Below are 12,264 nucleotides of genomic sequence, written 5' to 3'. Positions count from 1 at the left end.
AGCCCTCAACAGGGTCACACAATCCAGCCCTCAACAGGGTCACACAGTCCAGCCCTCAACAGGGTCACACAGTCCAACCCTCAACAGGGTCACACAGTCCAACCCTCAACAGGGTCACACAGTCCAGCCCTCAACAGGGTCTCACACAGTCCAGCCCTCAACAGGGTCACACAGTCCAGCCCTCAACAGGGCCTCACACACAGTCCAGCCCTCAACAGGGTCACACAGTCCAGCCCTCAACAGGGTCACACAGTCCAGCCCTCAACAGGGCCTCACACACAGTCCAGCCCTCAACAGGGTCACACAGTCCAGCCCTCAACAGGGTCACACAGTCCAGCCCTCAACAGGGCCTCACACACAGTCCAGCCCTCAACAGGGTCACACAGTCCAGCCCTCAACAGGGTCACACAGTCCAGCCCTCAACAGGGTCACACAGTCCAGCCCTCAACAGGTCAGATGATGCTACATTTTTAAACCCAGATCTTCTTTGTCTTTTTAATTGTGTGTGTGTGTGTGTGTGTGTGTGTGTGTGTGTGTGTGTGTGTGTGTGTGTGTGTAATGTACAGCAGTGGCTGAAGAAGCCGGGCACTGGATTCCCCAGAGCTGGATTACAGGTAGTCACCCCATCTGGATGTTCTGGAAGAGTATTCTTAACTGCTGAACAATCTCTTAAGCCCCTTTTCATATTTTTATTTGGTGCTTAAGAAAAAAATAATACTCCAAAGCCTTTATGTATTTAAAAAAACTATAAAAATTGAATTTCTTGTTAAAAATAAACAAAATTCAAGCACCATTAATTTGTTCATTTTATATATGATATTAAACATCCTACCTAGTATGTTTAATAAAAAAAAATTTTATGGAAAAAAAAGGCGTGTGTCTTCATGCTGGTGATGTCCTTGAACACAGAGATCTGCCTGTCATGTGATCAGGATTAAGGGTGTGTGCTACCACTGCCAGACTTCTGCTATGGCTTGCTATTAGCTCTGACCCCCAGGCAACTTTATTTATTAGTATACAAATAGAATCACATTTCAATACAAATAAAATTTATGTTTTGTTTCTTAAGACCGGGTTTCTCCATGTGGCCCTGGCTGTCCTGGAACTCACTCTGTAGACCACGCTGGCCTCAAACTCAGAGACCTGCCTGCCTCTGCCTCTGCTTCCAGAGTGCTGGGATTAAAGGCGTGTGCCACTACTCCTGGCTCTGTTTTGGTGTTTTGAGACAGGGTCTCTCTGTATAGCACTGGCTGGCCTAGAACTAGCTACATAGACCAGGCTGACCTCAAACTCACAGAGATCTGCCCGCCTCTGTCTCTCACCACACCCAGCTTCAAAGTTGAACCTTTCTGCAAAGTAGATCTTTCATAGGACCCCTGTCTAAGGGCTGACATGTAGGAGACACCCAGCCTGTGGTCCTCAGCACTCTGTAGTGGGTACTGCTGTCGTCCTTCTTACACGCTGAACTCCCTTTCCTTGCAGCTAGTGGGGCGAGGGGAGCTCTCTTCTATTCTCCAAGGACTCCCAGTGCCAAGGGAGCACGTCAGCTCTCCCCACCGGCTGGCTAAAGTCACACCATGTTTGGCTTGTCACCTGGGGACCAGCTCCATGCAGTGGTGATGCTGGGCTGCCCTATGGAGAGGACCAGGCATCCAGCACTGCCAGGATGGTGTGCTGTTTTGGAAGGGATCCCGGGCCAAGGGGGCATGGAGCCCTCACTGGTCCCAGAGAGGCAGCCCTGTAACCTCATGAGATGACTTATTGTTATAGGCCAGTAAACCTAGGGCAAGTGTATGCTTCCTTGGTAACCAGGCATGCAGTTTCACTTATCATCACAGATAATGATAAGCACACATAAATCATATATTAAAGTATAGATATACATTTCCTCTAAAGAATGGTAATTCACAGGAGTAGATGGAGGGTTTACCATAACCATCATTTGTGCAGATGCAGGTTCCTCGGGCAGCTGAGGTCCCAGGAGCTCAGCCGAGCTGCCCTTTACCCCCAGTGTCAGGCTCAAGTCAGGCCATTTGACAGGAGAGAAAATCATCCCTCCCCGGTGAGGTGACTTCGGTCTTCCCGCAGCAGAGGACACGTGGACTTGGGTCTGTGGCGCGGCTGTCAGGGTCACCCACTGTGCAGGGTCCATCCTGCATCCTTCCACCCTCTCCCCTCTAGGTTGTGGCCCCTGCCTCTCGGGTGCTCCTGTGGACAACACCAAAGGTTCCAAAGACCCTGGAGCTCTTCTGATCCCTCCATGCTGCCAAGCCCCAGAGAGCCCGGGTCACCCAAGGTTTTTACTGGGAACTGCTGCAGATGTTCAGACAAGCAGACTTAGGTGAGGAGCTGCACTCTTTCCTTCGAAGAGGCAGGGCTGCCTCCTGTGAATGGAGCCCTTTATTTTCCAGAGCCATAAATCATGGCGGTTGAAATGGGAGCTGACACATGCCCGTGTGGTGTGGATGTTCCATACTTTGGTGGTTGGAAGCGGTCAGCATCGGTCTTGAGGTGCTGAGCTGTGGGTAAATCCAACATCGCTCCCACCTGCGGTTCAGACAAACCCACCGGTAGCAGCTTTCCAGATAAGGGTCTCAGGCCAGCACTGTCTGGATCCCTGGATCCTGGCCCGGTGGAATGCAAAAAGGCTGTTCCCAGGGGAACACTGACCTGCTCATCTCCTGACCACAAGCAGGGCCTCCAGGCCAACTGGAAGCCACAGCAACTTGTCAGAACACAGAGAACATTGAGTGGTTGAAGAATTTGGAGTCAAAGTCACACACGGCCGGGGGGGGGGGGGCAGTGTGCTCTAGCTGTGTGACCTCAGACAGGGCTCACCCTCTCTGTGCCCGAGTTCTTCAGAGTTAACCCTTTTGAGACTGGCAGCATACTTCTCACCCACCCTACCCACCCACCACAGGAGGGAAGCAAAGTGAGGAAGAGGCAGAATTAGGCCTGGAACCACACCTTGTGGCTAGGAGCCCCGAATCAGCATGTCCATTATCTGCTTCTCCAGGGGCCACACGGTCTCGGTATCCAGGGCATGTGTTCAGGGACCTGGGATGGGCCCGGAAGTGACTTTACACTCCACTTTTCTGAAGTCCATTTTCCTAAAGGCCTATCGTTTATGTAACTAGGAGAAGATAGTTAGTTCAGCTCCAAACGAAAATAACCCACCTCCCCCAAACTGAGGTCTAAGGGTCTGAAACAGAGTCCACTCCTCTGAACATGCATGCCTGCCTGCGGGCTGGTGAAATCCATTTTCTGTAGTTCTAGCAGGAACGGTGAGAAATGGACAGCAGGTGGCGCTGTCTCCTCGTTAGACATAGCCAGGGGCAAAGTCCCAGGGCAGCTTGAGCTCTCTCTTCCTGTACTGACTCCACGATAGATAGAGTGCAGCCTGCCGCCCCCTGCCCATCCGCTACCCTCCCCTCCCAGGGTTTACCCCTCGGGCCCCCCTGTTGCTACCTCCCTTCACACAGGCCTAGCTCTCTTGACCCAGCCTGACGACTGGAGCCGATGCTGGGGGTCCAGTGAGGACTCAGTCCTGCCAAGCCCCTGTCCCACAGAAACCCAGAGACACCGTGTGCCTATCTAGAACTTGCTTTCGGGATACATTCCCAAAGACAGACGACTTGTCCTTTTTCAGGGACATCTAAGAACCTGGCATTCTTCCACATGGCCGTGACCCGGACAGTCAGGGAACATGGCCCCCCCCCCCTCCCTGGCGTGATGTCACTAGTTTTAATAAGATGCCGAGAGAGGCTCAGCACACGGTCCTCCCCCAGACCATGCTGTGTCACCACGAGGGCACGGAACACCAGAACTATGACAGAGTAATATGGACTGGGTCCCAGCAGTACTGTCTGCCTTGCCCAGGCAAACGGCCCACGGAGAGGGCTGTGCAGGCACTGTGGCTGGGCTCAGTAGGGCTAGCTTTCAGCTCTGTTCACACTACCCCACCCAACCGTCCCTTGGGTGGCCCAGGCCCAGTGACATCCCTTCGGGGGAGTCCCATGAGCTCCCCTGGTGGGAGAAACAGCCACAGGACCCAGCACCTGCTCTGAACAGAACAGGTGTGCAGCCCTGCCTGGGTAACCCCATCTTCCTACCATGCTCTCTGCGGAGCGGGCTTCTTTCTTTCCTATGGCCAGTCCGTGACCACGGGCACCCTGGCACTGGCAGGGCTATGCCGACCTGACTACTGTGAACAGGTCTATTGCCAGGCATCCGCGGCTGCTCAGTGTGGCCCTTTAGGTACTCAGTGTGGGTGGGTTGAACAGCTGTGGTCGCTCTTTACCCATCCTGTTGCTTCTCGCGGGTTGTATTCCTCTCTGGGCTGCCAAAGCACACCAGAAATTGTTATAAGGGTGGGAGCAGAGCTCTGTGGTAGACAGCATCCTAAGAGGGAGACCCTGGGGATGAAGCTCAGTACCGAAAAGGAGGAGAGGGAGTAATGGAGAAAGGGAGAGGGGGTGAAGAAATGCAGGCGGGAAAAAAGCTCACTGTTAAAGGTCCACGATCCGTCTGTTCATCTCTACAACAGGCCAGAGGCTGGCAGCGGCCCCACCTGGCCTTGCAGGAAAGAAGGCCCCTTCCTCCCCTTACCCGGAGAAACAGAATCAGGCAGCCGCACCCGACTGCCGCCCACAGCTTCTCTGGTCTTGTGTCAACTTTTGCTTGATGTTTATTTCCACTGTACCAAGGGGTTGCAGGAAGAAAGGGGAGTAGGCAGGGCGCCATGGTGAAAATTGAAATGGCACTTTCTGTAACTCCAGCGGGGGGGGGGGGGGAGAGTTGGAGTCCCCAGTCTGACCGTGTACCCTGAGAGCCTGCAGCCTTCCTGGGCCCAGCGGGAAAGCTGGGCAGGGTCTGGCGGCCCTCGTGTAGCGTGGAGGCCAGCCCGGGCTGGGTCAGAAACACCTCTTCACCATTCTCCTCTCCACCGATGATGGGTTATCCAGGAAAACAGGGCATGAGCTTTGGGGGGTCACAAAGTCCAGGGTCCGAGCCCCCAATCCCACACCCTCCTAGTCTACACCAGCACCTTTGCGTCCCCTCTGAGTTTGACTTCCATGCCTGGGGGGAGGGGCGGTGGGAGCCACCTAAGGGGTGTTGTGAGGGTGGGCTGAGGTGCCCCCTCTGGAGAGGGCCGCCAGGATGCGAGAGTCTCCCGAATGCCGCCTATTTCCCCGGGGCACCCAGTTTTCCCTAACTACCACGGGAGCCAGGGCGGGCAGGAGAGGGCAGCAGAGGGCAGACCAAGTCACCTCAGCAGGGTCGCCTGGGGTTGGAAGGACTCTGAGGAGGAGCTCACACTTCATTCCTTACCAGGACGGCTGTCAAGCTGAGGGGAGGACCCCTGTCATGTTGTGGAGACCCCCTGTCCCTCTTCTAGAGAACAACATGCTATAAAAGAACCCTGATGTGGCGGGTCGCTGAGAGCCACCAGCAGGAATGAAATCCTTTCTTCTCCCCACCCGAGGCCCTGGGGTGTCAGAATATTCTGGTCGTCTGTGTGGGAGTCTCAGGCCCAAACCTCCTGCTTAGCCATCTCCAACCTGGGTGCTCATAGGAAGCACCCGAGAGGCAGCTCCCGGACAGTGTGGACTGGCTGGCGCACACATGTTGTCGACCTGCCCCCCCCCATCCCCACAGTGAGAAACACCAGGGGTCTGAAGGCCGCCCCTCTCCCTTCTGGGTGCCAGGGCATTGTGTCCCCTTCCACCTGAGCACATCCCTGTCCCATCTCACTGGGACACTGTCAGATGAGGAAAGCAGAGAGCGGTGACTTGGTTTGCACAATACCAAGGCCCCAGGGCAAGGACTCCGGGTCAGAATTTCCAGTCCCTCCTAGGAATAGTCACTGATGCGCATCTGACAGACAGGGGGCCAGGTTTGGGTGCAGCACCAGCCCTTCCCTGCCCTAGACCCTTCAGTCCCAAAGAGAAAGGACAATAGATCGCACCTCTTCGGGACAGGCACCTGCACACCACAGCTCACACCCTGTCGTCCGTCCCTAGATCCTAGGAGCTGAGGTCAGGCTGGGCCTGGGTTCGGTCCCCGTGGTCTGGCCACGGCAGTTCCTCCCGACTAGGTCTGTGGGACCTAGGAGGCTGTGCACCCAGGTCCGCAAGAGGAAGCTGTGGAGGAGACTGTGTGATTCACCTACGGGGCTGAGCTCTGTGCCTCGCGGTGGCTTGTCCATCCCCGGCCTTCTGCCTTAGGCCATAAACACACACGGGGCCTCTGGGCAGTGCTGCAAGGGTGCTTGGAGATAACACAGCTCAGTCTGCGCTAACAGTAAGTAAGCACTCGCATACAATTCCGTGCCACTCAGAGGCCCTTGTTCCAATTTTTAGGCCTGTGACTTGCATGTGCCCGAGTGCTTTCGTGGGCACAGCGGCGGGCCCTTCCCAGCTTGTACGAACCTAAGCCAGAATGAGCCCGGGGGAAACCCTGGCGCCATCAAAGCGGCGGCGGGAAACCAAAGCGGGTTAGGCGATCTTGCCGGGCCGAATCCGGCCCTCACAGCTTGCCTGGAGCCCGGCCCTCCTCCTGGGAAGGCCGGACTTTCCCTCCCACCCTCCAGCGTCAGTCCGTTCAGGCCAAAGGGAGAGTCCGGGCCGCCATCCCCCGGGCCCTGGCCAGTTCTGCAGGAGCCACTCTGGGTCCCTTCCACTCAGCTGGCCTTGATGTGGGGGAGCTGGGAAATCCCGCGAAACCCGCACAGGAGCCTAGTGATGAGCCGGAAGCTGGGGTTCGGGGCTCGCCGCCGCCGGGGCACGGATCCGGGGCGCAGAAGCCACTGCACCGGGCCGCCTCCTTGTTTCCACTGTCCTCACTGGGGCGCAATCAGCCCTGGGGAGGGAGGTTCCCGGCTCTAGGGCCCAAAGACTTTTCCCTGGACCTGCTTTCCGGCCCGAGTGGAGGTCTCGGACTGCGGAGGACAGAGCCTCCCCCTGGCTTCGAACCTGCTCCAGGCCGCAGGACCGTGAGAGCAGCGAGGCCGCAGCCCCCGCGCGATGCTGCAGACGCCCCAGCTCCGGCCTTTTCCTGTCCTCTTTATCTGGGTTTTATAGACAGCTGTTAGTTTGGGACATTAATTGCCCGGACGAGTTTATTGATAATTTTGATGTAACAGAGCACCGGAGAAATTACCCTCCCGTCCAGAATGTCAAGTCTGAGAAGAAGCAGCTTCTGAGGCGCGACCCCACAGTGCACAGACACTGCGGTGGGTCAGGACCGCTGCACCAACAATGCGGCTTATTGTGTTTGTTTTCCTAGGTGGGCGGTTGGTGATGGAGATGGTGGTCGGGGGAGCCCAGAGCTTAGCTGTTCGTTGTCTCCAGGAGAGGGGGTTAAAATACGATTTGGAAGGCAAATAATGCTAGGGGCGGAAACATGGATGTAGCCGTGGGCACCCACGGATGGAAGGTCTCTTCCTGGCTGGGTTTTACAGGAGTCCATCGGAGAAGAGCATCAGGCAATTTTAAAAAATAGACAAAATAAAACCAACAAACCTTTGAAGTTGCTTCATTATCTACAACAGAATGCAAGACGGGTCAAGGCTCATGCCTGGAGTAAACTGGGCTCAAGGTAGCAGAGAAAGTTTGTAGCCTGGGCGGTGGTGGTGCACGCCCTTAATCTCAGCACTCGTGAGGCAGAGGCTGGCGGATCTCCGCGAGTTCAAGGTCAGCCTGGGGCTACAGATTGAGTTGCTACACAGAGAAACCCTGTCTTGAAAAACAAACAAAAAAAAGTTATGCGTAAATATATGTTAAAGCCTCTGGGTACACACACACACACACACACACACACACACACTTTTCCCCAAGAATGGAAGACTACAGTTTTTCTCTAAATGTTTGATTATTTCTTCAAACCAAGAAACGACATTTAGGACAACCAAGGGCTCATCTTCAAAAACTAGAAGCGGAAGGAAAAAAAGTTACCCCTACCCAGGTTTGACTCCAGTGTGAAATGAAGAGTGAAACAGAGGACTAACGGGGTGGGTGGGTGTTGAGATTCACCTAGACTTCAAGTTTTGTTTTGTTTTTGTCTTGTCCAGGGAGCTGAAGCTCCCAGGATCCGCAATGCGTTGGTCTATTACCCCCACCAAAGTAGCCACTTGAGTTTATTTCTAGCAACAAGAGTTTAAGAGGCCATGTACAAATGTTACACATTTTTATTTTTGTTCTTTTTGTAGGAAAAAAATACACAAAAAGCATACTCTCGGATTGTCCTTTTATACAGTGCAGAAGGTTTAAAATATGTGTCACAGACGCCGCACGTCTGCGGCCGAAATACTAAAAAGGGGGACAGTCCTTCATTTTATATATATTTATATAAAACATATGGAAATTTGTTTTTACACGGATTGGTCTTTGTTTCAAATTTACAATGGGCATCAAATAAAAAAAAAAACTCTACACGGCAAATATTGCCAACCAAGTCACACCATTAATACTGAGAGGGCAGAGCTACGTGGTGTTTTGATTAGGAAAAGAAAGCAGAATAAATAACAGGCTGAGCCTGTCTACGGTGTCAGAGATCCTGAATTACACCACCTGATCGAGCAAACCTCCTCCGTTTGTGTTCGTTTCCTTTCAGAGTTACAGTAGAGACTGGGAAACAGAAAGACACCCACCGAAGAGGTCAAAACGTAGCTCCAAACCAAGTGAAAGACGCTGGAGGAAGAAGAAAATGGAAGGGACGGAAGGAGGCTGGGGCAGCTTCTCAGCCGGTTTTCTTTTTTAAAAGACAGTGGCTCCGGGTATCCGAGTCATTCCCATGAAGATCCACCTGTGACTGCTTGGAGGAGACCCCAGGTTGGGAGAGGGGGATGCCACGCCTGGTCCTTTCCTCCTCCCAAGGAGGGGAGAAAAAAAAAGAAGGCTGAGGGGAGAACTGTGCATTTCAAGACATTCTTTCAAAAAAATTAAAAATTAAAAGATAAATACTCAATCAAAAATAAAAGTATTTGATAATGATGGGTCTCACATGTTCGTGCTTCTAAAAACTGTCCCTTGGTGTGGGAGGGGTGGAGAGACCTCGGCAGAATTCTTTCCATGTAGCTGGCGATCCCCGACACAGCACCTTCGTGGCTGCTTTCAATGGGGCTGCAAATAAGTATTTATTTATTGACAGCTGCAGTCCGATCTGGCCCCACTGGCCACTGTGTTTTTAGAAATTAGTGAGGGAGTGGGGGTGGAGTCGCCGACCACAGGGCCAGGTCTGTGTTGGGGTTGTCTTTCCAAATAATCCGTTAGGGAAGGGGACGGGCCCTTGTCTCTGGCTGACGGTTATACCTCCGGAGTAAAGCAGTTTGTGGCGGTGGGCTCCTGGTCCCTGGGCCGGCCAGGCTGGGCTGCAGGGCCCACGGCCTCAGCTTCACATCACACACGGCTTGATGTCTTGGTAGGTGACCTGCTGGTGGTAGTAGGAGCCCCCACCGGTTGAGTGCATCGAAGACGACGCCATGGCATTGAAGGAGAAGACGAACTCCTTCCGGTCACACATGCTGGGCGACTGTGAGTGATACCGAGGGATGCCTGGAGGGTGAGGTGGTAGCAAGAGTGGGGAGCAAGATATTAGCTTCTAAGGCGGGAGTCCGGAGCAAAGAAGCCCTGTGCTGACCAGGCACACCGCGGCTGCATTTTCGAGCCCTCAGTGGGGACAGAACTGGGGAAGAGGAATGGCCCCTCCCTGTGCATCCCAGGCCCCAAACTAGAACACTTGGCTAGAAGTCTTGCTTGGGGAAGCTCCAACTGCCCCAGGCCTCTCCAGCCTGGACACTGTGCCTGTCTGAGGGCTTCTTCGAAGCCGAAGAGGACAGCAAAGGAAGCACTTATGGCTTCTGATGCCCCAGAGCCTGGGAGACTGAGGTTTCTACAGCTGTCACTTCCACCCTGGTGAAGGGAGAGGCCCAACATGGGTCAGCAAGCTTCAGAGCCATGGGCTAGGTTCGATTACCTTCAACCCAGAACGGTCCCCCTCCTGAAGGACAGTCAGTGCCCAGGATGTGTGGAAATGGGATTTTAACTTGGCATAAGTTGGAGATTGACCTGAAGAGAGGTGGCCCACCATGTCCTGCCTAGTGTTCTGCCCCCCAGGGGCTCGTGACAGCTTATTTCTGGCCACCCCTCTACCCATTTCTCCTTCCAGAACTAGGCCCGGAAGGAGAAAGCTACCCATAAAGGGCGAAGAGTAGAACGTGCTGGCTATCTTCTGTCTCAGTGAGGTGAGTCTGGGGTGGGCACCGAGGGACCTTGAAACCTAGATCCAGAAAGACAAAGAGCACTGGGGCCTTTATCTCAGATCCTCAGCTCCAGACCCGGTCACCACATGGGCCAGCTTCTGTCAGCACAAAATGCCCCTGAACTCACCAGGCCAGGTTTCCTGAAGAGCCTGGGCTGAGCCTCTTAGTGTTGGGCCCAGGCCGCTTTGGGCCTAGCTCTTACTTTGGGCCTAACTCTTCAGCTCTTGCCCAACACAGACTCCTTCCATGGGGACTTCCATCAGAAAGGTGGGCCTACTGGCCAGGGTTAGGCCTCTGATTACACACAGGGCGGACCTTTTGCTAGATGTGAAGGAACCCACATGCCCTAATGGGCTTAAGAGTACTGGGCTCTGACTCTCTGCGGGTGAGAATGGGGCCTACCTGGACAGGCTTAGGGCAGCCAGCAAAGAGAAGCCAGAATAGAAACTAAACCAGCCTAAACCGGGAGGGTATCAAACTACACCCACTCGTCAGAGAGAGCAGTGGTACCCAAAGGCATCCTCGTGGAGTGCTGTCTCCCCCTCAGAGTTGGGGCTAGCGCTCTGGGAGCTGGACTGGTTCACAGGCTGTCAGGGGTCTGGGGTTGGGGACCCTTGCACTCACTCACCTTGCAGTTCTGCCGGCCCGTTGTGACTGTTTTGGTGCAGGTACGGCTGGTCCAGGGAGTGCGTGGAGAGGCTGCCCGACAGGGGGTTGGCCGCTGGGTTACAAGGGGATAGAGGCTGTTGCTTGATGTAGGAGGTCCCGCTGTTGAGAGCTGCGGAGGCCGAGGGCGGCCAGGCTGCCGCGGAACTCGAGTAGACAGCGTGCGGCTCCATGACCCCGCCGGCGCCGGCCGGCAGCAGCGGGGAAGCGGGCACCGAGCTGTCGTGGTGCGGGTATTCTCCGGCCGCAGAGCCACCGCAGCCGCCCATGTACGAGTGGCCGCCGTTGGAGGGCAGGTGTGGCACCGAGTGGCTGGGCAAAGCCATGCCGTCCACGTTGCCCGCCAAGTGGCCATTCATCATGCCCAAGCCGCCCTCCAGCGCCAGGCTGTTGGGAGCACAGGAGAGGCCTCCGGAGCCCTGGAAGCCGTAGGTATCGGGGAGGTGGTTGAAGCCCAGCCCGTTGACCATACTGTACACAGGCTTGAGCGCCTGGCATTTCCTTCGGAAGCCGCGCGGCCGCCGGCGGAACGAGCCCTCCTCGAACATGAACTCGCTGGCTGGGTCGATGGTCCAGTAGTGGCCCTTGCCGGGCCGCCCGAGGCCCTTGGGCAGCTTGATGAAGCACTCGTTCAGTGACAGGTTGTGGCGCACCGAGTTCTTCCAGCCCTGGTAGGCGCCTCGGAAGAAGGGGAAGCGCGCCTGCAGGAACTGGTAGATCTCGCTGAGCGTCAGGCGCTTGCTGGGCGAGCTCTGGATGGCCATGACGATGAGCGCGATGTACGAGTAGGGCGGCTTCTCCGGCCGCCGCACGCCGGCGTTGGTCTTCTTGGCCTTGGTGGGGCCCGTCGCCGCGGGGTCCATGGCCTGGCCGCCCGCGCCGCCGCCTCCTCCTGTGCCCCCGCCGTGCGGCGGCTGCTGCTTGTCGGGCGCGGACATCGGGTGGCTGCTGCCGCCGCCGCTGCCGCCGCTGCTCTGCGCCGCCGAGCCGGGAGGAGGAGGAGCAGGAGGGGAGGGAGGGGAGGGGGCTGCGCGGGGCGGCTGCACCTCTGCCGTCACTGCGGCTCCCGAGCGCGCCTCCCCCGCGTGCCCGCCCTCCCCTGGCTCGCGATTCTCCTCCTCCTCCTTGCGGGAGGCCACGCGCGTTAGGGGGCCCGGCACCGCCCCCCCCCCCGGGGGGCTGCACGCCTTTGCGCCCCCGCAGCCTTCAGCGTCCGATCCCCCCGCCGTTACTCAGCCAGCGCGAGGCCCCCCAGGTCCCTCCCCGCGCGCCCCCTCGGCCCCCGCCCTGCCCGATCTGCACAGCCCGCCCCGCCTCTGCCGACCTGGACCCGGTGC

At 56.1% G+C, this 12,264-nt stretch overlaps 1 protein-coding gene across 1 annotated transcript; it reads right to left on the bottom strand.

The window, feature by feature from the left end:
- Positions 1–8,170: 8,170 nt before the first annotated feature.
- On the bottom strand, positions 8,171–11,888 carry Foxf1 (forkhead box F1). The gene is made up of 2 exons (XM_028880773.2): positions 10,890–11,888; positions 8,171–9,554 (listed from the first exon to the last, which is right to left on the bottom strand). Exons 1-2 carry the CDS (start codon positions 11,863–11,865, stop codon positions 9,394–9,396), a joined length of 1,137 nt encoding a protein of 378 aa, XP_028736606.1. The 5' UTR covers positions 11,866–11,888; the 3' UTR covers positions 8,171–9,393.
- Positions 11,889–12,264: the final 376 nt, after the last annotated feature.

This window comes from Peromyscus leucopus, chromosome 5 (genome assembly GCF_004664715.2).
Source record: "Peromyscus leucopus breed LL Stock chromosome 5, UCI_PerLeu_2.1, whole genome shotgun sequence".
NCBI lineage: Eukaryota > Metazoa > Chordata > Mammalia > Rodentia > Cricetidae > Peromyscus > Peromyscus leucopus.
This window is presented reverse-complemented; position numbering and strand designations above follow the sequence as displayed.